Here is a 24360-nt window from a genome sequence, read left to right as displayed (position 1 = left end):
GCACGCCTTCCAATCTCCTCCGTAATTTATCCCATTCTATTTTTCCTTTCCTCCTCATCCTGATGCATTCCTTTCTAATGCCTTAATTAAATTTTATTTTTTATATCATCCCATCATATTCAACTCACAGACTCATCCTCTGTCTATACATATTCCTTCTAACTATTCTAATAATGACAAAGTTCTTTGGCATTACAAGAACCACCTTCCTGTAAGAATTTAAATTTAGGTTTTTATGCTAATATGAAAGTTCTAAAGTAATATTGTGGTTGAGGATTTAAAAATATTACAGCTTAAGTCAAAATGACTTTTAGCAGATTTATTTACAAAGAGGTGGAAAGAGTGAAAGTGGAAAAATGTAGATAGAGACAGAAAGTACTGCCTAGCTACAAATACCCTAAATTTAATCCTAATGTCTCCAGACCACAAATGTGAATCCAAAAGTGAATCTCACCAGAATCCAAAGTCCTAATTAGGAAGCTGAAATTCAAAGAGGCCGGAGACACTGAAGAATCCCCAGAGAACCTTCAGTGCACAAGAGGCTAAGCCCACCAAGAATATCACCAGAACCCAAGCTGAAAGGAGTGTCCCACCAAATCATCAATGACCAGAGAAGGCCTCCTCACCAAAGAACCAAGGAAGGAATCACTCCACTCACCACCTCAAGCCAATGCAGGATCCAGGGAAAGAGTTTCCTCCTCTAGTCCAGCTCCCAACACAGAGAGAATGAATCAGTCCTCAGGCTGGCCTTTTTAAAGCAGTTTTCTCTAAATTCTAAGTCACTTCCTGTTGCTCCCCCACTTTACAGGAATCAATTACAGTTGGGCAGTGACCTTTGAAGGTATGAGCTTACTCTAGTAAGTGACCTGTGAACTCTTTTACTGAACTCATTTACTTAGTGTCAAGTAGGGGTACTTTAAATTCTTGATTTGTTTCACTAAAAATAGACAACGAGAGAGTTAATCCTATCTTCACATTCCCATGAAGGGAATGTATACATTTTAACCTTAGTTAAACAGTACAAAGTTTAACCTTAGTCTAATGATTCTCTTTCCTGTTTACCATTTTGTGATTCTTTTGAGTCTTGTATTTGAGATTCAAATATTTTATTCAGTTCTGGTCTTCTCATTAGGCATATTTGAAAGTCCTCTATTTCATTGAATACCCATTTTTTCCCCTGAAAAATTATGCTCAGTGTTTTGCTGATAAGAGATTCTTGGTTGAAATCCTAACTGCTTTGTCTTCTGGAATATCACATTCTATGCCCTCTGTTACTTTAACATAGAATTTGCTGTCTTGTTTTATCCTGACTATGATTCCACGATATTTTAATAATTTCTTTTTGCTGCTTGCAATATTCTCTCCTTGACCTGGGAGTACAGGAATTTGGCTATGATATTCCTGGGAGTAACCTTTTGGGATCTCTTTCAGGAAGTGATTAGTGGATTCTTTCAATTTCTATTTTGTTCTATGATTCTAGAACATCAAGGCAGTTTTCCTTGATGATTTCTTTATTTTTTAATTAAAAATTTTCATTTTATTTTTTAATTTAAAAATTTCATTTTATTTTTAATTAAAATTTTTTAAATTTAGAATATTTTCCATGGTTACATGATTCATTATTTTTCCTACCCCTCTTCACTGCCCCCCTCCAGGAGATGACAAGCAAATCCACTATGTTATATATATATATATATCATTGTTCAAAATCTATTTTCATGTTATTCATATTTGCAATAGAGTGATCTTTTAACATCAAAACCCTAATCATATCCCCATCAAGCTATATGATCGATCATATGTTTTTCTTCTGCGTTTCTGTTCCCACAGTTCTTTCTCTGAATGTGAAAAATGTTCTTTCTCATCATAAGTTCCTCTGGATTGTTCTGGAACATTGCATTGCTGCTAGTAGAAAAGTCTATTCCATTATATTATGCCACAATGTATCAGGTTCTGTGTACAATATTCTCCTGGTTCTGCTCCTTTCACTCTGCATTAATTCCTAGAGATCTTTCCAGTTCACATGGAATTCCTCCAGTTCATCATTCCTTTCAGCATAATAGTATTCCATCACCTTCAGATACCCCAATTTGTTCAGCTATTCCCTAATTGATTGCCAACCCCTCATTTTCCAGTTTTTTGCCACCACAAAGAGTGCAGCTTATAAATATTTTTGTACAAGTCTTTTTTCCTAGTATCTCTTTGGGGTACAAACCCATCAGTAATATGGCTGAATCAAAGAGCAAGAATTCTTTTTTTTTTAATTTGGAAAATTAAATTAAATTAATTAATTTAGAATATATTTCCATGGTTACAAGATTCATGTTCTTTCCCTCCCACCCCCACCCCTTCCTATAGCCAATACGTAATTCCACTGGGTTTTACATGTGTCATGGATCAAGACCTATTTCCATATTATTGATCTTTGCACTAGGGTGATCATTTAGAGTCTATATCCCCATCAACCCATGTGATCAAGCAATTGTTTTTCTTCTGTGTTTCTACTCCCACAGTTCTTCCTCTGAATGTGGATAGTGTTCTTTCTCATAAGTCCCTCAGAATTATTCTGGATCATTGCATTGCTGCTAGTAGAGAAGTCTAGTACAGTCAATTGTACCTCAGTGTATCAGTCTCTATATATAATGTTCTCCTGGTTCTGCTCCTTTTACTCTGCATCAATTCCCGGAGGTTGTTCCAGTTCACATGGAATTCCTCCAGTTCATTATTCCTTTGAGCACAATAGTATTCCATCACTAACAGATACCACAATTTGTTCAGCCATTCTCCAGTTGAAGGGCATCCCCATATTTTCCAATTTTTTTGCCACCACAAAGAGCAAGGCTATAAATATTTTTGCAAAAGTTTTTTCTTATGATCTCTTTGGGGTATAAACCTAGCAGTGGTGTGGCTGGATCAAAGGGCAGTCAGTCTTTTAAAGCCCTTTGTTCCAAATTGCCATCCAGAATGGTTGGATCAATTTACAGCTCCACCAGCAATGTATTAATGTCCCAATTTTGCCACACACCCTCCAATATTTATTACTTTCCTTTGCTATCATATTGGCCAGTTTGCTAGGTCTAAGATGGTACTTCAGAGTTGTTTTTATTTTCATTACTCTAATCAAGAGGAATTTAGAACACTTTTTCATATTCTTATTATTAGTTTTGATTTCTTCATGTGAAAACTGCTTATTCATGTTCTTTGACCATTTGTTGGTTGGGAAATGGCTTAATTTTTTGTAAATTTGATTTAGTCCCTTATATATTTGGGAAATCAAACCTTTCTTAGAGTTTTGTAATAAAAATGTTTTCCCAGTTTGTTACTTTTGATAATTTCTTTAAAGGTGATGTCTAAGCTCTATTTTTTTTTCAGGTACAGTGGTACCTTGACACGAGTTTAATTTGTTCCATAGCCAAGCTTGTATAACTCCATTTGTTCATGTGTCAAATTGAATTTCCCCCTTTTAAGTTAATGGAAATGTAATTAATCCATTCTGGCCCTTCAAAACCACACAGTTTTTTGTTGTATATGCTTTTAAACATGAAAATGTACTTTATAAATAACAAATAAATACATTTATAGATAATAAGAAAGAATGTAAAGAAATTAACTTGCTTATGAAATGTTATTTATCTTCAAGGTCAGGTGAAGATGCTGGCAGAGAAAGTTTTCATTTCTTGTGCTATCACTTAAAATAACTTGCTCTCTACACATGTAATGCTACATTTAAATACAAAATTGACCTTACGCATTACTTATGATATGTAACTTTATTGCTAAACTTAATTGCTATCTTTTTACTTTACTTATCATCATTTTCTTCATTGAATTTTGGTTGTTTTGCCCTCTTTCCTCGATTTCACTGAGAGGCAGTTTCAACAAAACCTTTCCATGGAAGTTTGTTTCTTCCTCCCTTTAAGAACATTTTGAGAAGGTGTGAAATGTGTCATTACACAGCTCCCACGTGTTACAAGGGAATCACTTTAAAAGACAGATATATATTAATTTAAGGTCGCCAAGGAATCAGCTATGTAATTCCTAAATGAAAAACTCAAGTCAGCCGTCAGCCTTTTTTGGAGTTTAATTACAATAGGAGTAAGAAAGGAATTAGAGATATAGAGAGAGAGAGAAAGGGGAGAGAAGGGAATAGGGCTTAAATACCCCTTCTGTTTAGGCTGGGCCAAAAGGCCCAAGCCCTTAGATAGCTGGGGCAAAGAAAAGAGATCAGTCCCTTTCACTCACGTGTCCAAAATGGAGAAACAGTCTCAGAGGCCCCCACCTTCAGCTTCCTTCAGAGCAAGCTTCCTCAGAGCCCAGGAACCACACCGACCAAAAACTCCATCCTCTCCCCTCAGTCTCCAGACCCTCCTATCTTTAAGGACACCATCCAAGTTGCCTCCCCTCAGTCCTCACATCTACCAATCACTCTTCATCAATTTCCCTGTCAATGGAGGCTCTCGCTTAACCCAGGACCGCCCAGAGGTTTCTGGCTTTTGCACATGTCTGTTGAAGGTCATATTTTCAAATGATTAAATCTTTGATCTAGGCTGCAGCCCTTACTCAATCCTATTAGGACTGAATAGGGTGGAGATTTATTCCAAGTATCTCCATTGTATCAATTCTAAAATCAATCAAGACTCAAAGAAATTCCTGTTCTATGCTTAAGCATAGGTCAAAGTCCTTTCCATTGTTCAGCAAAGGGTTTCTGTCCTAAAGTAATCTTAAGAAGGGAAGAGAAGGAACCTCCCATGCCAATGGAGTTCCCATTCCAATAGACTATCAGTAAGAAATTTTCCAAGTATGAAATATCCCAATGGTGAAATTTCCAACATTTATAAGTCTAAGGAATTTTGAGGTTTACACACGCATGACTTGTTGCAACTTCTTCTGGGTGTGTCTTTTCAATAAACTGTTTAATTTTTTCCCCCAAACCTCAACATTTCCTTAATCTTTCTTATACTAATTACCTCATTCACCTTGGGCTCCTCCCCACTAATTTCCTGCAAAACCTCCATACGCTGCTGCTGCTGCTGCCATAACTCCTTTAATGCCTCTGTTGTCAGGACCCATGGCTAAAAGTTAAGAAATTTACCCCCAAAAAACTAACAATAGAGACAGAAATAAAGAAAGTAAAAGCAATTCAATACAGATGCTTGCACAGCACAACAATTCAATACAGATAAACACTGGACTAAATGAGCATTGTGCCACTTGTGAAACCAAATGTTAGGCAGGCTATCTAGTGGAGAGTGGTGGAAACTTGTGATTCAAGTATCTGCTCATGACTTAAAGCAAAAAATCCCAATCATGACTGTTTGTATCTCAAATTGCTCAAGACTTAAGGTGCTCATGTATACCACTGTAGTCTAGTAATTCTTAGATTATCTCTCCTGGATTTATTTTCCAGGTTATTTGTTTTTCCCATTAGATATTTCACATTTTCTTCTATTTTTTCATTCTTTTGACTTTGTTTGTTTCTTGATGTCTCATGGAGTCATTAACTTTCACTTGCCCAATTCTAATTTTTAAGGTATGATGTTCTTGACTGAGCTTTTGTACTTCCTTTTCCATTTGGCCAATTGTACTTTGTAAAGAGTTTCTCTCCTCAGTGAAATGTTATATTTCTTTTTTCAAAGGGCCAATTCTGTCTTTCAAGAATTTTCTCTTCAGCAAATTTTTGTATATCTTTTTCCATTGGCTAATTCTTCTTTTTAAGAAGTTTTCTTCATTGATATTTTTTGTACCTCTTTTACCAACTGGCCTATTCTGTTTTTAAACTATTAATTTCATCAGTGCCTCCTTTACTAAACTGTTGGTTCTTTTTTTCATGATTTTCTTGTATCACTTTAATTTCTTTTCCCAATTTTTCTTCTACTTTTCTTTCATTTTAAAAATAATTTTTGAGCTCTCCCAGTAATTCTTTTGGGGCTTTTCCCCTTCTTTTAATTAAAAAAAATCTTTTCAAGTTGGGCTCTGCAACTGTGCTGAAGGAAGAACTATTTCAAGCAGCTGCTGTCAGAGCAAATTCAGAAGACAAATAAAATCAACTGGTACTCCCATTTCTTTGAGGCTTTGTCACAATTTGTTGTGGTCCACATAGTCAAAGGCATTAGTGTACTCAGTGAAGCAAAGATAGATATTTTTTAGAACTCCCTTGCTTTCTCCATAATCTAATCAATGCTCATAGTTTGGTCATTAGCTCTTCTGTCTCTTCAAAAATCAGACTGCATTTCTGGTAATTCTTGATTCACATGTTGCTGAAGTCTAGCTTACAGAACCTTAATGTAGAAGCATTAGGTCCTGTGTAATTCTGAATGTGGATCCTCAGTATTTGAACTTTTTTTTGTCAGCTTCTAGTACTTTTTTTGACCTGGGAGTTCTGGAATTTGGCTATAATAATCCTAGGGTAATTTCTTTTGGGGTTTCAGGAGGTGATCAGTAGATTCTATTTCTATTTTTTCCTCTTGTTTGAGGATATCAGGACAGTTTTCCATGAAGGTTTCTTGCAATATGGTATCCAGACTTTTTTTTTAATCATAGCTTTCAAGTATTCTGATGATTTTTAGATTATCTCATCTGGATCTATAGTCCAGGTTAGTCCTTTTTGCAGTCAAGTATTTTAGGTTTTATTCTATTTTTTTAACTCTTTAAAATTTGTCTTATTGTTTCCTGCTGTCTTATAGTTTCATTAGCTTCTATTTGTCCAAGTCTAGTTTGTAGGAAGTTATTTTCTTACTTGAGTTTTTGTATGTCTTTTTCCATTTGGCTGATTCTATTCTTTGGAGTTGTTTTCTTCTGGATTTTTTGTTTTGGGTTTTTTTTCCCTTCCATTTCCATTTGGTGAATTCCATTACTTAGGTAGCTGTTTTCTTCAGTTAAATTTTTCTCCCCACTGTTGAATTCTTCTGTCAACTGTTATTATTTAGTTTAACTTCTTTTCAAGTTCTTCTTGAGGTCTGACATCCTTTCACACTTTACTTTGAGGCTTCATGTTTCCTTTTTGATATCTTTTTTTCTTTTTTGACTTCATATTTTGGTCTTCCCTGTCACTAAAGTAACTTTCTAGGGTCAGAGTTTTGGGGTAGGGCTTGTCTTCTGCTCATTTTTCTAATTGTCCTCCCTCCTCCACCCATTACCTTATCTATCTGTTAAGGTTCTTCTCTACTCCAGGGGTAGAGAACACATTGCTTCAAGCTTGCAGAGTACTCTTCTTCAGTACTTGGGGTAGGACTGGCTGCCCTTGTTCCTCATGATGTGTCTTTCAAAAAGTTATTTCTGCTCACTTCTTCTGGAGAGGGTTGTAGCTGTTTTGTCCAGCTATATTCATTCAGCACCCTATGCTACCAGTTCCTGGTGCTTCCCTGGCTCTGCCAAGTAGCCTGGGCTGAGCAGCCAAAGCTTTGGGATTTGCTGTCCTATGCAATTCACCTCCATGTGGGAATGAGCAGGTTACGTCACTGTAGTCCCAGTTCCCCCTCTCTGCTCCTCTATAGCCCATGGCTCTGTTCCCAAGTGGAAGTGAGTAGATCACTGTGGTTCCGATTCCCCCTCTCTGCTCCCCTGTAGCTCCAGGACTCTGATGCCACATGAGAGTTTATAGGTTTCCTGCTTTCTCTATCTGTGTGGATTACTCCAGCTGGATTTGTTTCCATTCTGCAGCTTGCCCATTTATCAATTAGAGAATGGCTTGATTTTTTGTACAGTTGATTTAGCTCTTTATAAACTTGAGTACTTAGACCTTTGTCAGAGGTTTTTGTTATGAAGATTGTTTCCCAATGTGTTGCTTCCTTTCTTCTACTTTTGGTTATATTGGTTTTGTTTGTACAAAAACTTTTTAATTTGATGTAATCAAAATTGTTTATTTTGCATTTTGTGACTCTTTCTATGTCTTGCTTGGTTTTAAAGTCTTTCCCTTCCCACAGGTCTGACATATATACTATTCTGTGTTCACCTAGTTTACTTATATTTTCCTTCTTTATGTTCAAGTCATTCACCCATTCTGATTTTATCTTGGTGTAGGGTGTGAGGTGTTGATCCAAACCTAATCTCTCCCACACTGTCTTCCAGTTTTCCCAGCAGTTTTTATCGAAGAGTGGATTTTTGTCCCAAAAGCTGGGATCTTTGGGTTTGTCATAGACTCTCTTGATGAGGTCACTTACCCCAAGTCTATTCCACTGATCCTCCTTTCTGCCTCTTAGGCAGTACCAAATTGTTTTGATGACCACTGCTTTATAATATAGTTTGAAATCTGGGACTGCAAGGCCACCTTCCTTTGTATTTTTTTCCATTATTTCCCTGGATATCCTTGATCCTTTGTTCTTCCAAATGAACTTTGTTATGGTTTTTTCTAATTCAGTAAAACATTTTTTTGGAAGTTCAATGGGTATGGCACTAAATAGATAGATAAGTTTGGGGTAAGATGGTCATTTTGATTATATTGGCTCATCCTACCTATGAGCAGTTAATGTTTTTCCATTGCTCAAGTCTAGTTTTAGTTGTGTGAAGAGTATTTTCTAGTTGTGTTCATATAGTTCCTGTGTTTGTCTTGGGAGATAGATTCCTAAGTATTTTATTTTGTATAAGGTGATTTTGAATGGGATTTCTCTTTCTAATTCTTGCTGCTGAACTGTGTTGGAAATATATAGAAATGCTGATGTCTTAACAAACTAGGGAGGGCAGAGATCAATGAATTAGAAATGCAAATAAAAAAACTTGAAAGCAAACAAATTAAAAACCCCCAGAAGAAAACCAAACTAGAAATCCTAAAAATTAAGGGAGAAATTAATAAAGTCAAAAGTGATAGAACTATTAAACTAATAAATAAGACTAGAAGCTGGTACTTTGAAAAAAGAAACATAATAGACAAAGTACTGGTCAATCTAATTTAAAAAACAAAGGAAGAAAAGCAAATTAACAGCATCAAAGATGAAAAGGGGGACCTCACCTCCAATGAAGAGGAAATTAAGGCAATCATTAAAAATTACTTTGCCCAATTATATGGCAATAAATATACCAATCTAGGCGCTATGAACGAATATACACCAAAAAAAACCTGCCTAGACTAACAGAAGAAGAAATAGAATTCTTAAATAATACCATATCAGAAAAAGAAATTCAACAGGCCATCAAAGAACTCCCTAAGAAAAAATCCCCAGGGCCTGAATAAGCAAAGAGGGAGTTCTACCACACTCCTTTTATGACACAAACATGGTACTGATTCCAAAGCCAGGCAGGTCAAAAACAGAGAAAGAAAACCATAGACCAATCTCCCTAATGAATATCGATGCAAAAATCTTAAATAGGATACTAGCAAAAAGACTCCAGCAAGTGATCAGAAGGGTCATCCACCATGGTCAAGTAGGATTTACACTAGGGATTCAGGGCTGGTTCAATATTAGGAAAACCATCCACATAATTGACCATATCAACAAGCAAACTAACAAAAATCACATGATTATTTCAATAGACGCAGAAAAAGCCTTTGATAAAATACAACACCCATTCCTATTAAAAACACTAGAAAGCATAGGAATAAAAGAGTCGTTCCTACAAATAATAAACAATATATATCTAAAACCATCAGCTAATATCATCTGCAATGGGGATAAACTAGATGCATTCCCAATAAGATCAGGAGTGAAACAAGGATGCCCATTATCACCTCTATTATTTGACATTGTACTAGAAACACTAGCAGTAGCAATTAGAGAAGAAAAAGAAATTGAAGGCATTAAAATTGGTAACGAGGAGACCAAGCGATGATATGATGGTCTACTTAAAGAATCCTAGAGATTCAACCAAAAAGCTAATTGAAATATTCAACAACTTTAGCAAAGTTGCAGGATACAAAATAAACCCGCATAAGTCATCAGCATTTCTATATATTTCCAACACAGCTCAGCAGCAAAAACTAGAAAGAGAAATCCCATTCAAAATCACCTTAAACAAAATAAAATACCTAGGAATCTATCTCCTGAGACAAACACAGGAACTATATGAACACAACTACAAAACACTCTCCACACAACTAAAACTAGACTTGAGCAATTGGCAAAACATTAACTGCTCATGGGTAGGACGAGCCAATATAATAAAAATGAACATCCTACCCAAACTTATCTATCTATTTAGTGCCATACCCATCAAACTTCCAAAAAATTTCTTTACTGATTTAGAAAAAACCATAACAAAGTTCATTTGGAAGAACTGTAAAGATTAAAATTTAGGGGAGACTGAGGCAGGTAGAAATTAGTTTCTCTCTGCAAGGAGTATTATATTTTTAGAGGTTTATTGAAGATTAAGGATTAAAGAAAATAAAGGATAAGGAAAACGTGCCTAGTGTGACAAGGAAATCACTTTTAAAAGACTGATATATATTAATTTAAGGTCGCCAAGGAATTCAGCTATGTAATTCCTTAATGAAAACTCAAGTCAGCTGTCAACCTTTTATGGAGTTTTAATTACAAACAGGAGGAAGAAAGGAATTAGAGATAGAGAGATAGAGGGAGAGAGAAAGGGGAGAGAAGGGAATAGGGCTTAAATACCCCTTCTGTTTAGGCTGGGCCAAAAGGCCCAAGCCCTTAGATAGCTGGGGCAATGAAAGGAGATCAGTCCCTATTACTCACGTGACCAAAATGGAGAAACAGTCTCAGAGGCCCCAACCTTCAGCTTCCTTCAGTGCAAGCTTCTCAGAGCACACCGCAACCACTCCGACAAACTCCTCCACCCCCCTCCCGTCTCCAGACCCCCCTATCCTTAAGGAAACCATCCAAGTTCCCTCCCCTCAGTTCTCACATCTACCAATCACCTGTCAATCAATTTCCCTGTGCCAATGGAGGCTCTAGCTTAACCCAGGACCGCCCAGAGGTCTCTGGCTTTGCACATGTCTGTTGAAGGTCATATTTTCAAATAATTAAATCTTTGATCCTTTGCTACAGCCCTTTCTAAATCCTGTTAACCTGAGTAGGGTAGAGATTGGAATAATTAAATTTTGATCTAGGCTGCAGCCCTTACTCAATCCTGTTAGGACTGAATAGGGTGGAGATTGATTCCAAGTATCTCCATTGTATCAATTCTAAAATCAATCATGACTCAAAGAAATTCCTGTTCTATGCTTAAGCATAGGTCAAAGTCCTTTCCATTGTTCAGCAAAAGGTTTCTGTCCTAAAGTAATCTTAAGAAGGGAGGAGAAGGAACCTCCCATGCCAATGGGGTTCACATTCCAATAGTCAAGACCCACTATCAATAGGAAATTTTCCAAGTATGAAATTTCCCAATGGTGAAATTTCCAACATTTATAAGTCTAATAAATTTTGAGGTTTACACTAGGCAGGGAGGCCTAGACAAAACCTCACCTACATTCTGGAAAGAGCCAGGTCTGCCCCAAAACGGAAGGCCCAAAGAGCGAGAGCTCCAAAGCCTTTGTAATCAGCTTAAATACCTTCTCGATCTTGCCCACCTCAGAATCTCGTGGGATTACAAAGCATTTTGGGGAAGTGGAGCAAGGGCTTGTGGGGATTGAAGTCCAGAGTTCAAATCTCAATTTTACATTCCCCCCGTTTGATCCTCTGGGAAGAAGTCCGTCCCCAAAGGATCATAAAAACATAATCAATTTAAAGATTACAATAATTTGAGGATAAGGAAAAAAAAACAAAACCAATAATTACTGAATGCATTGACAAAAAGCCAGTTAGGGAGCAGTCCCCTTTGGCATGAAAGTATACATACAAATAAATGTTCAATCAACCACACCCAAAGTTCAATTTTGTGCAACTTGTGGTCTGGAGGCTTCTTCATGGTGGCTTCTCCAACAGTTCAGTTCTGGTTTCAAAGAGGTAGCATCTTTACCTAAAATTCTTCTCAAAAGGAATTTACACTTTGCAATTTAAATAATGATATTTTTTACATTCCCCCCATTAAGAGGGTGATTGACAAATACAGGATCACTTAGGGATGCATGGCTGAGGTATGAGGTATATGAATCAATTAGCAAGAGATATTAAAAAGATATCAGAAAAATCAAAAAGAAAAGAAAAATTTCTGGATGAAAATATAGACTATCAAAGTCTTATGTGTAAAAAGTCCAAGTGAAAAGAAAAATAAATCTATAACAGGTCCTTCAATCAGGGCCCAATCAAAATGATCTAAGCAATGATGCATTTACCCAGTCAATAGTCAGGACTACAGAAAGTTGCCACACTATGAGAGGCAGAAAAGAAAGGGACCAGATTATAGAAGCCAAGTAGGAGCCAAGTTTGGGGATACTCGTCTGTGAGTATCTTCAGAGTGAGTGTGGACACAAGGAAGGCCTACATCTTAACATAAGTCAAGTGTTGCAACCCCAAGTCTCACACTAGGTTCAAAACCTTTATATTGGCCTAGAAGTGCATCAATCCATCCTGGATTGGCTTTTCTTTGGCTCTGTGCAATGGCTCTTTTGTGTATATCTTGTCCTGCAATCAGACAGAATCATTAAGCAAAGTCTCATAATTTTTTAATAATTAGTGGCATCGTTTTTATAGTCACAAGCTTTTTAGGGCATGCATTAGCAAATGTATCTTAAACTTATATTACTGAAAAATCAAAAGGTTAAAGAAAATCTTAATACTGGTGACATGCTTCAAATATAAAAAGGAGAGAAAAAAACTGAAAAAGTATATTGCATATGCAAGAAAAATATAATAAAAAAAGAGCTTTTAAAATTCAAAATTATAGCTTATAATCATTGACACACTGTGTCAGTTAAGAAAATAAAGATTGCAAGACTTTCTCACCAAAAATGAGATCCATTTCCTCTTAATATCTAGCCATGATCACTATGAGTAGAAGGCAAATGAATTGAACAGTAGTACAAATATGTAGTTTCAATATCCCAAAAATTCTTAATAGCCCAATTAATTACAATAGCAAAGAAACACACTATCATATTTCACATAAGTTGCTGTATGGCATTTTTAAAACCTATGAATTGATGGACATTTGTCACAATTTTTACAAACATAGCAATCTTTCAACCTTGGTATTTAAACATTTTTTAAACAAAGTAAAACTCTTCTTGGGTTAAGAATATAATCAAGAAATCTATATATTCTGGTGGAAATAAAGTAGTGAGCTGAAGAGTATAAATAAAGGGCTGCTCCTTTTTGGGAGGCTTTTTAGGGGTACAAATGCCCTGAGATTAACTGCCCCAACTTCCATTCACATATTTAGAAGTGCGGGAAGGTTGGGGGTTACAAAATGTATTTCACTTCAGCTAGAACTGGCCTTACACCTCGTGGTAGGGGCAGGCAAAATTACCAGAGATTGTTTAAAAAAAATTACAAAAATCATGTAAAAAAAACCCCTTAAAATCATTTGAGATATTTAGCATATTAAATTTTCCAAGGTTGTTATAACAATTGTAACCAGTTCTGAAGTCCATCTATCCTCGGCAAAGTAGAAAAAAGCTGTTTTTTTTTAATATGGGCATTATTACAATAATATTTGTTCAGCACAGTTATAGGGGAAAAACAACAGAATTTTTAAAACTCAGTACATTCAAAATAAATTCAATCAACCTTCAGTGTAACAGAATAATATTCAATCCAGTAATATATGAATTTAACATCACAAAGTTAAATCTTAAACCAAGCAAATATCAAAATGCAATAGAAATACAGAGATTTGTATAAACCATTGGAGTCTGAAATGCCTTAGTATATAGCCTTTAGTCTCCTCAAAGTTCCTTGGGGTTTTTTTTTGTTGTTGTTGTTGTTTATTTGTTTGTTTTCAATTATCCATTTAAATACCTATTGTCAGAAGGCAGAGTGGTAAGGCCTAGGCAATGGGGTTTAAGGGGTCTGCTCAGGGCCCCACAGCTGGGAAGTATCTGAGGCCAGATTTTAACCCAGGACCGCATGTCCTCAGGTCTGGCTCCCAGTTCGTTGAGCCACCCATTTGCCCCTTCAAAGTTAAAGTTGAATCTTTGGGCTGAATCTTCTCCCTGACAGGCAGGTGAAGTCAATGAAATTACCAGAACAGTCAAAAGGTATCCTTTTAAATAGCCCATAGCTATTAAGTTTCTGTTTGAAAAATCTGTTTCTTCTCCTCTCCCTTTCTCTGAACCCCTTGTGGTCAATACGTCCCTTCATGGTTGCCAACTGTAAAGATTAAAATTTAGGGAAGACTGAGGCAGATAGAAATTAGTTTTTCTTTGCAAGGAGTATTATATTTTTAGAGGTTTATTGAAGATTAAGGATTAAAGAAAATAAAGGATAAGGAAAACGTGCCTAGGCAGGGAGGCCTAGACAAGACCTCACCTACATTCTGGAAAGAGCCAGGTCTGCCCCAAAACGGAAGGCCCAAAGAGTGAGAGCTCCAAAGCCTTTGTAATTAGCTTAAATACCTTCTTGATCTCGCCCACCTCAGAATCTCGTGGGATTACAAAGCATTTTGGGGAAGTGGAGCAAGGGCTTGTGGGGATTGAAGTCCAGAGTTCAAATCTCAATTTTACAGAACAAAGGATCAAGGATATCCAGGGAAATCATGAAAAAAAAAATACAAAGGAAGGTGGCCTTGCAGTCCTTTGTTAAATGACCATACTTTCCCCTATAAGAATATAGTCAGTTTTGCTGGGCAGTTGATTCTTGGTTGTAGACCTAGTGTCCTTGCCTTCTGGTATATCATATCCCATGCCTTTCGGTCCTTCAGTGTAGATTTAGCCAGATCCTGTGTTATCCTCACTGTGGTTCCATGGTATCTGAATGACTTCTTCTTAGCAGCTTGTAACATTTTTTCCTTGGTCTGATAGTTCTTGAATTTGGCTATAACATTCCTGGGTGTTGTCGGTTGGGGATTAAGTACAGGAGTTGATCTATGGATTCTTTCATTCTCCACTTTTCCCTCTTGTTTTAGAATATAGGGGCAGTTTTCTTGTATAATTTCCTGTAGTATGATGCCAGGCTTTTTCTTTTGTCATGGTCTTCTGGTAGACCAATGATTCTTAATTTGTCTCTCCTAGAACGATTTTCTAAATCTTCTGTTTTGTGAATGAGATGCTTCATATTTTCCTCAATTTTTTCATTATTTTGATTTTGGTTTACAGTGTCATGCTTCCTTGTGAAGTCACTTGATTCTAGTTGTCTTATTCTGGTTCTTAAAGACGATTTCATCCCTGGATTTTTGGTCATCCTTCTCCTTTTGTTCTGATTTTCTTTGGAGGTCATCTTTCATCCTCTTTGCCTCATCTTTCATCTCCTTTGCCTCATTTTCAAGCTGTTTGATTTTGGCTTTCAAGACACTATTTTCTTCTTTTAGTTCTAGATGACTTATCTAAGTTTTTAAGTTTTTTTTCCTAGTTGTCTTCAGCCTCTCTTGATTGTGTTTTGAATTGTATTTTGAGTTCTTGCAGAGCCTATATCCAATTTGCTTGGTTTTCTGTTTTTTTGCTTGGTGTTTCTTTATCCTTCTCTGTTCCATTTGCTCTTTGTTCATTGCCTGTATAGAAGCCATCCATTGTAATTTCTTTTTTTCTGTTGTTTGCTCATATTTACCCCCTTATTTACTCCCTGCAGTTTCCTGAGCTCTTGCTCCTCTCATTTTTTTGTGGTTTTGGGTTTTTCTTTCTGTCTTCACCCTTGGAGTTTTGTCAGTAAATCTCTCAGTGCAATCTGTGGGGGAGGGGTGTTTGAGTTTGAGCTTCCCTGTCCTCTGGAGGCTTTAATGGGATTAAGTCCAGCAGTCTGTGGGGTAGGGATGTTGGAGATTGAGCTTCCCTGCCCTCTGGGTGGCTTTGATGGGATTAAGTCTGGCTGGGTTTCTGGATGTGCCTTGAGACCAAAACCTTGGGAAGAGGGGGAAATATGGAGTGTCTCCGCTGCTTCAATTGCTGCCCGCTCTGTGCTCTGTGTTTCTTCTCTATCTGCTTCCCCACTGTCTGTGTTGTACGCTCTGAGCCTGGTACAACTTTGCCCACAAGGTACTCCCTCCAGACCAGTGCATTTGCCTGCCCAGAGGTTCTAGCTGCCACTGGAAGCTTAGCGCTCTAGGTGGGGGAGGGGCCCCGGGACCTTCCTTCTTCCTTCCCCTTAAACTGGACTATTCTCGAATTCTGGCTTTGGGGGGTATACCTTTTAAGTTGAGTCCAGCAGGAGGGTTCCTTGGCTCTATCTTGTTGTTAGGTTTGATTTTCAGTCCCCTAGGAGCATTTAGTTTGTAATTGATAAGGAAGGATTTTCAGAGGTATGAACATTTGCTGTCCCTACACCACTCTGCCTCCCGGTTTTCTTTGTTCTTAGACACTGCCTCATCTCAGAACACCAGTCATCTTGAGTAGAATGAAAAGTCCCAAGGAAAGTAATCAAATGCTACATGTAGTTCTTCAAGTCATTATCTATCTCTCCCAGGAAAATTCAAGATTCTTTTTGACTAAACAAAACTAAATAGCAAGGTCTTTAAGTCTATCATTACCTGAGCCCAGCTGCAAAAACACATCATATGGAAAGCCCTATGACTTCCCAAACTGTAAGCATTGCTAATAAAAATTGTTCTATTCCCCTTTCCATGTGTCTTTCTCTCCAGCTTTTACTGGTATACAAATCGAAACATTTTGGTTAAACACTTAAAAATTATCGAAGGCCCCAAATAGCTATTATGTGGGTAATGTCATAAAATGGATAAAATATGAAAATATTTATTATTTATCATTTAAAAATAACAACAAACCCATTACATGTTTACATATAATTTTACAAAAGATAACTATTTCCCAAAACAAAGAAATTATGAAGGGTAGCATTGTTTTACATATTTTTGCAAATCTAATGTCTGGCTTAATAGAAGACAGCTAGGTTCTCATATCTGCTTCTGCATCCAGTCTGTTATAATATGTTGTGGTTGAAGTATATGAAGGAAATCCAGCTTCACACAGAAATATAGTTGAAAAGGGAGGAGTATTTTTTTTAAGTTTTGAAAATGTTTATTTAATTAATTTAGAATATTTTTCTATGGTTACAAGATTCTTGTTCTTTCCCTCCCTTACTCCCACCTCCCTCCCATAGCCAACACACAATTCTACTGGGTTTTACATGTGTCATTGGTCAAGAACTATTTCCATATTATTGATATTTGCACTAGAGCGATCGTTTAGAGTCTACATCCCCATCATATCCCCATCAACCTATGTGATCAAGCAGTTGTTTTTCTTCTGTGTTTCTATTCCCACAATTCTTCCTCTGGGTGAGAATTGTCCTGGATCATTGCATTGCTGCTAGTAGATTAAGTCCATTACAGTCGATTGCACCATAGTGTATCAGTTTCTGTTTATAAAATGAGGGGTATTTTAATGGACTAAGTATTATATAAATAATTTTGACCTTAAAGACCCCCTAAAAGGTAATCAGACACCCTATGGGTCTATATTTTGTGTCAAAAATAAACAGAAAATGATCCCTGAGGGCATCATATTGACTTAGAAAACAACAAATTAATATTATCTATGGTATATTTTTAAAGGATTTTTAAAAAAAAGCATTTCCCAATTACATTTTAATGTAGTTCTGGCAGGATTTGGGAGTTTTGGTGCCCTGAAATTTTGAGTCCTTTGCTAAACCATAATCTGTTCCCTAAGACTGAGTAGAACCTTCTAGGAAGCTGTACCTACTCCTTAAGACTGGTAAGAGAGATAGGCCTGAGGAGGTGCCACTTTTTTTTTTTTAATTTTTCCTTGTTTACATGATTCATTTTCTTTCCCTCCTCTCTTCCCTCCCTCCTCCCAGGGTCAACAAACAATTCCACTGGGTTATACAAATGTTATCCCTTAATAACTATTCCATATTATTCATTTTTACCATAGAGTTGAAACCCTAAATTATATATCCATATAAACAAGTGATAAGTGATAAATTATAAGTTTTTCTTTTGTGTTTCTACTCCCATAGTTCTTTCTCTCAATGTAGATAGCATTCTTTCTCATTCATCCTTCAGAAATGTCCTGAATTATTGTATTCCTACTAGTATTAAAGTCCATTACAATGGATTGTTTCACTTACAGTGTTTCTTGGTTTTGTTCTTTTCACTCTGCATCAGTTCTCAAGGTCTTTCTTGTTCATATAGAAATCCTCCAGTTCATCACTCCTTACAGCACAATAATATTCTATCACCACCATCATACCACAATTTGTTCAGCCATTCCCTAATTGTAGGACATCCCCTCATTTTCCAATTTTTTGCCACCACAAAGAGCTCAGTTATGAATATTTTTGTACAAATATTTTTTATTATCTCTTTGGGGGACAAATCCAGTAATGGTATTGCTGGATCAAAGGGTATGCATTCCTTTAAAGCCCTTTGCACAAAATTCCAAATTGCCTTCCAGAATGGTTGGATTAATTCACAACTTCACCAACAATGCATTAGTGTTCCAATTTTGCTACAATCACTCCAACATTTATTATTTTCCTTTACTATTATATTGGCCAATCTGTTAGATGTGAGGTAGCTCCTTTATTTTCATTTCTCTAATCAAGAGGGATTTAGAACACTTTTTAATATGCTTATTGATAGGAGATGCCATTCTTGACTGAGGCACAATGACAATCTGCCCTTCTATCCTATACTTGAACTAAGGAGCTCACTTGGAATTTTATGTTCCTAGGGTTCCATCTCTCTGGCCCACTTGTCATGGGAAGGATGCTTAACTTGTCAGCCCAGAGCTTGAAGCTCTGGCCACAAGTTACATAATAATTTATATTGCAAATTTTTATTACCCTCCTTTTTCAAAGGAGGAAAATTAGGTAGATAAGGGGTCAAATGTTTTATCCAGGGTCCATGTTTTGTTGTTCAGCTGTGTCTAACTGTGACCCCACTTGGGGTTTTCTTGGCAAAGATACTGTATTGATTTTCTATCTTCAACTCAGATGGAACTGAAATAATCAGGTTAAATGACTTGCCCAGGGTCATACAACTAGTGTCTGATGCCAGATCCAGATGCTCTGAACCTTATTCATTGCCCCCAGATACTAAATGTGTTTTGAGGCAAAATTGGACTCAGGTCTTCTTGATTTCAGATACAACCCTGGAACCAAAGCACCACCTAGCTGCCTCCTAACACAAAGATGATTTACTATACTAGTTCTGACTTTCAAAGATCTTCCAGTGACTCAAGCATATCACAATTCATTACGGTCTATTATCATCTTTCTTTCTATAGTCTTTCTTCATTGTCCCCATTTTCCTTATCTGTGAAACTATTTACTTTCCTTTGTTTTCCCTTGAATCACTTTCTATTTCCTCTCCCTAGTCTGTTTGGTTTCAGCTTTTCTGTATTTCTTTTTCTTTTCTGAGTTACTCTGGGGCTTTTATCCATCTATACAGTGTCTAAATTTTTATGCAGGCACAGTGTGGACTGGGCTTGAGATTTCATAGATGCAGGAAATTTCAGAAGAGGAAACCCCACCCCATCAAAGCAGATGTGCAATTGTTTGCAATTTATCATCCTAAAGGGGGTGTTCTTAACCTTTTGCCTATCATGATTTCTAACCCTAACCCTAACCCTAACCCTTTTGACAATCTGGTGAAGCTTATGTATTCCTTCTCAGGATGCTTTTTAAGTGACAAAAATAAAATACATAGGATTTCAAAGGAAACCAAAAGTTGATGGAAATGATTTTTTTTTTCTCCAGGCAAATTTTAAAGACCCCTTGAAATAAATCCATGAACCTCTTGGTCAGTGGAACTCAAGTTAGGGATCCCAATCTTAGCGTGTTCCCTGGAGTCCTAAGAAATTAAGTTACTTCTCCAGAATCACAAAGCCAATGTATATGAAGAATAGAACTTGAACTCTGATTTTCCATGCTTCTCCTTGTGTGGAGTGAAAATTTGGAGGGTCTTGATCACTCCATATATCCTTTGGGTGAATATAAGACGCTTAATAAAAGATTGTCGATTACATGACTTCCTGTGTGTGAGATGAGATTTAGTGTCTGATTTCTGGTACTGCAAGCTCCTTCAAAATTCCACTCCACACATGTGCTTGTAAGCTACATGTCTGGGACTAGGCTAGACACTATGGTGGATGGTGGGAAGGAGCACAAAGACAAAAAAAAAACACAAAAAACTGCCCTCAAGGAGATTACATTCTACTTGCCTAAACCTTAATCTAGTGAAGAAGAAGTGAGTCGTGAGACCAGGAAAGCTATTGTCCCTTCGAGGAGCGGAGGAAAGGGAGGGGAGGGGGGAAGGGAAGGAAGGGAATGAGGAAAAAAGAACGCAGGGGAGCCCGCGCAGGGTGAGTCTGGGACAGTCCAGGAACGGAAACGACTGCAACCCACGGCTCCGCCCAACAGGGCCTAGTAAATCAAGCCCCGGGTCCTTAACCCGCCTCGATCCCGCCTCTAGGGAACTAGCTGCCGTTAGAGGGCGTGGTCAGCAGGCTCAGTCTCGCGGGAAATTCCGTTGGCGGGGCAGTTGTCTCTGGCCCAGGAGCGGGGACAGTTGCTAAGGAAATGACTCTTAAGCACCGCCCCGTCTGGCCGGGCGGGGTCTCCTCCCGGCGCTATTTCCGGTTCCGCTCCCCCTCAGATCCCTTGGTCCCGTTACCGCGGCTGCCGCCTCCTTCAGTCCTGGGTCGTCGTCCTCACCCACTGGCTTCGCGCCTCTCGCCGGCACGTCGCCTTGGCCGCGCCTTCTTTTCTGTCTGCTCCTTGCGGCCTGTGCCCCCAGAGCTTTCGCGTCGGGACGGGTCACGGCTTCTCTCGCCCGCCCTGCCCATCTGACGGGCCTTCAGTCGTCGCGATGGGCGCGTACCTCTCCCAGCCCAACACGGTGAAGAGCTCTGGGGATGGGGAGGGCACCGCGGGCTCGGGGGGACGCGGCGCCCAGCGTCTGCCGCTGCCCTACGGCTTCTCGGCTATGCAAGGCTGGCGCGTCTCGATGGAGGTAATTGCGGGAAGGAGGCAGTCCCCACCAGCCGGGCAACCGCAGTGGGATCGGGAGGCGGAGTGTGGGTGCTAATCTCACGTGGAGTAGAAGCGGTACCCTCTGGGTCCCCTGAGTTCGCGGCGGGCAGGCCCTGGGGCCCCACGGAGGCATGCTTCAAGACTCCCCCACCCCCACCCCCGGGTCTCCGTCTCTCCTGGGCTTTGCAGGGCCGGCCAGACGGCCGCGCTTTGGGCGTGAGCCGCCTGAGCTCGGTGTTATCAACCCTTCTCTCTCGCTTGGCTTCCCTGGAGGAGGAAGGGGAAGGGAGAAGAAGGTGACTCCCCGCCAAGAGACAGTTTGACCTGTAATATACTTTCAATGCTTGTGTGTTTGTGCGTACATACAAAATGGTAAGGCCTAGTTTGGATGGGGAGGTCGACTAAATGGAATGCTGAGCAAGCATTCTGTTTTGGATTTTTCAAACTCTCAAGTTGCTGTTGCTTGGTACTGTATGGTGGTAATTCCAAGGCCCCATGCTTGTCTTCCAGAATCTGTCATTAAGAGTGAACCTTGTGAGATCATTTCCAGTGTTTTTCTCAGTTTTTTTTAAACACTCCAGTTAACTATCCTGATATCTTTCATTCTGGCTATGTTTCTTCTCTCTTTTAAGAGCCTTAAAAATTAGTTTTGTCATGGTCAGCTGCTAACTTTGAAGTGGTTCACTGCTTCCAGTGCTTTTACTTGCTGTCATATGCCTTTCTTAAACAAACTTTAATTGCTTTTTTTAACTTTCTTTTCTGCAACTTTACTTGAGCATTTTCTTCTTCTGAATTTTTGTAAGGAACTTTTTTTACTCCTCTTAAGGGAATGGTTCTATAGCAAAGAAAAAGTTTGTTTAGTTAAGAGTTATGTTTGAAAATAGAGGAAGGTATCAAATATTGGTATTAAGTAAAGAAAGAGAATAAAGATGCTTGTTTAGTACTTCTGCCTTCTTTAATGATTTATCTTCCATGTCAAAAAGAGATATGAGTGGGTGGATGGGAGAAGTATGTCCAGAAGAAAAACTGGTGTGGGGCAATGGAATAAGGCAACAGGGGCTAAAACTGATGCTTTATCTGTCTAGGCATGCTCTAGGTATCACTCTTGGGGATTCCCCTCCCCTCCCAACTTCTCTCCTTGATTGAACTCTACAATGGCAGTATGGAGTAAAACAGTTTTGTTCTCAGGTTCAAATTCTGTAATTCTGTAGCTGAAGTAGCTCTTTTGGCTGTTATAGCCATCATTCTTGATAAATTATGTGGCCAAGTTGGTGAAGGGGACTATACGGGCTGGAACCTTTGAATAAGTAGTCCCTTAAAATCAGGGACATTGTCTCCATTTTTGTTTTATTTCCCACAATTCATAGTGTAGTGGGTATGGTAGATGCTCGAGTTGGAACTTTGGAATAGTTTAAAAGTCAGCCCTGACTTAAAGGAAGTGTGGGTTGGGGAGGTTCCTTTCATTTCTACAAATTTTCCATTGAGAGTCTCTGTTCTGGTCTTATAATTATTTGTTTGGGATGTGCATACTATATGGCAAGACTTCCTCTGGAGTTCTTCATTCCATATGTTTTCCCTCTGTTAAATATGTGAAGGGGCCTTTTTCTTCCGCTTTTCTCTCTTTCTATTTTAGTTGCCATTCTTTGGCATTAATATTTCTATTTTCTTATTTTAACTTAATCGTCTGGATATGGATCCACTTTCTCCATCTGTTTGTCCCATTAAGCCAATGTTATTCAATATTCCACTAGACCTTTTTATTTTTGTCCATAATTTAAGAGTATAGCCAGAGGCTGGTTAACAAAGATCTGTGTTGCAATTCAATTCAATGATTTTTTTAGCCCTTGATTTAAATTTTCCTTCTGAGAGACTAACTGCTAAACATGTTTGAATTTTCTAATGTACTTTATTAAAAAGTCTCTCTTCTTCCCTTCCTCCTCCTTGTTCACATGTTTGTATATCCCTAATGAAGCTCTTCCTAAATTGTCTAACATATTGGATATATATTCAGTAAGACCATAATACATTATTGCTAAAAATAATTTTACCTTTGTTGTACTTTAAGATTTATATCTCTGTGGCTTAACCCATCCAGTTAATAAAAGGTCCCTACTTAATTTGCTTGGTTCTATTGGTTTAAATTTGGAAGGCTTATCATCCTAATAAACCTTACAAGATTTGATAAAGCCTTATTGCAAAGGTCCACCGTAACAGGATGTGCTACTGTACCTTTTTCTCTTGAGTCAGGGGTGGCAGCTGTCACATTTATCTTCACATTTTATTCTCCCTGCCTTTCTCTAGCCTCTTGGTAGAGTGGTACCAAGGTGCCTTGACAGAGGAGGTGTAATCCAGACACAACAAACAGGGTCTCACCATTCTTTGGAGGGAGCCTGAGAACAAGCTGGTTGAGGCATGTGGAAGCAGAAAGTGAATTTGTTAGTAATGGTAATTGGGGAAAGGAATGGCAAGTTGGGAGGCCAAGGAGTGGATGGATGGGGAACTTAGATTTTGCAACTTCTGATGATAGATAAACTGTCTTCAAAGATATCTCAGTATGTCTTGACCTCAGTGTTTAAAGCTAGTTTGAATGGTGAATCTGTGTCTCTTAGGTTCTTTTACACTTTTTAATCCAGTGATTTTTGGCCTAGGGATCCTTATCTTTCTTATATTTCTGTAGAGGTCTGACATTTGTGATATGTGTAGTGATTTAAAAAGACAAACAGTTTTGAGGCCTTCTAAAACAAAAGCTGAGATTTTCTAAAAGACTTGTGGAGAAGGAACTATAGAGCCTTGGATAGGTGTGGGTTATGTAATTTAACTTTTCTTTTTCCACCCTGTATTTTTTTCTCTCTGCCTTTAAGGTCTGCGAACCGAAGAGAAGAAACAGCTATGAAACTCCAAATCTGTTTTTTAATTGATAAGATCTTTAAAGACTTCTGTTTTTTGTTGGAGATGTAACGGGGTTGGAGAAAACAGTTGTTCTAATGAAGTTTTAGAACTGTTGGGTATAGTGGATGTCTCAGTTTAAACTGACTTGGGGAAATGTATCAGGACCTACTGGCAGATATAGAAAGTGTTAACAAATGTTTAGCGATGGAAAATGACTTGGCTGAGGCCTTAAAAAGCATGGCCAGCCAGAAAACATTGAACTTAGTTTTGGGTGGGGAGACAGCATTACTCTGGGAGTTAGGAGTTCCTGCATTCTAGTGCAAAGTCTAGTGCAAGGTATTTCACTTTCCAAAATGAAGATTGGGAAAAAATGAATAAAGAAGAAATATTCTAGAGGTGGAGAATAATGGTTCTAGACTTGATACTTAGTTCTGCCTTTTTATGTACTTTGTACCTCAGTTTCTCATTTATAATTGAAATCTTCAAGGCAAAAACTGGTTTTTCATCTTTCTATCTCCGGTTTATAGTGGTGCAGTAC

General features: G+C 38.1%; 1 protein-coding gene across 1 annotated transcript in view; it reads left to right on the top strand.

Annotated features, from left to right (window-relative positions):
* The first annotated feature begins 19306 nt into the window (after positions 1-19306).
* PPM1G (protein phosphatase, Mg2+/Mn2+ dependent 1G) overlaps positions 19307-24360 on the top strand; it is a 36905-nt gene continuing 31851 nt past the window's right edge. Inside the window, exon 1 of the mRNA XM_001371134.5 lies at positions 19307-20913. Coding sequence (XP_001371171.1) covers positions 20770-20913 — 144 coding nt within the window. The 5' untranslated portion in view covers positions 19307-20769. The remainder of the gene's footprint in view (positions 20914-24360) is intronic.

This window comes from Monodelphis domestica, chromosome 1 (genome assembly GCF_027887165.1).
Source record: "Monodelphis domestica isolate mMonDom1 chromosome 1, mMonDom1.pri, whole genome shotgun sequence".
NCBI classification, from domain to species: domain Eukaryota; kingdom Metazoa; phylum Chordata; class Mammalia; order Didelphimorphia; family Didelphidae; genus Monodelphis; species Monodelphis domestica.
Note: the sequence above shows the minus strand (reverse complement) of the source record. Positions and strands in the feature narration are given on the sequence as shown.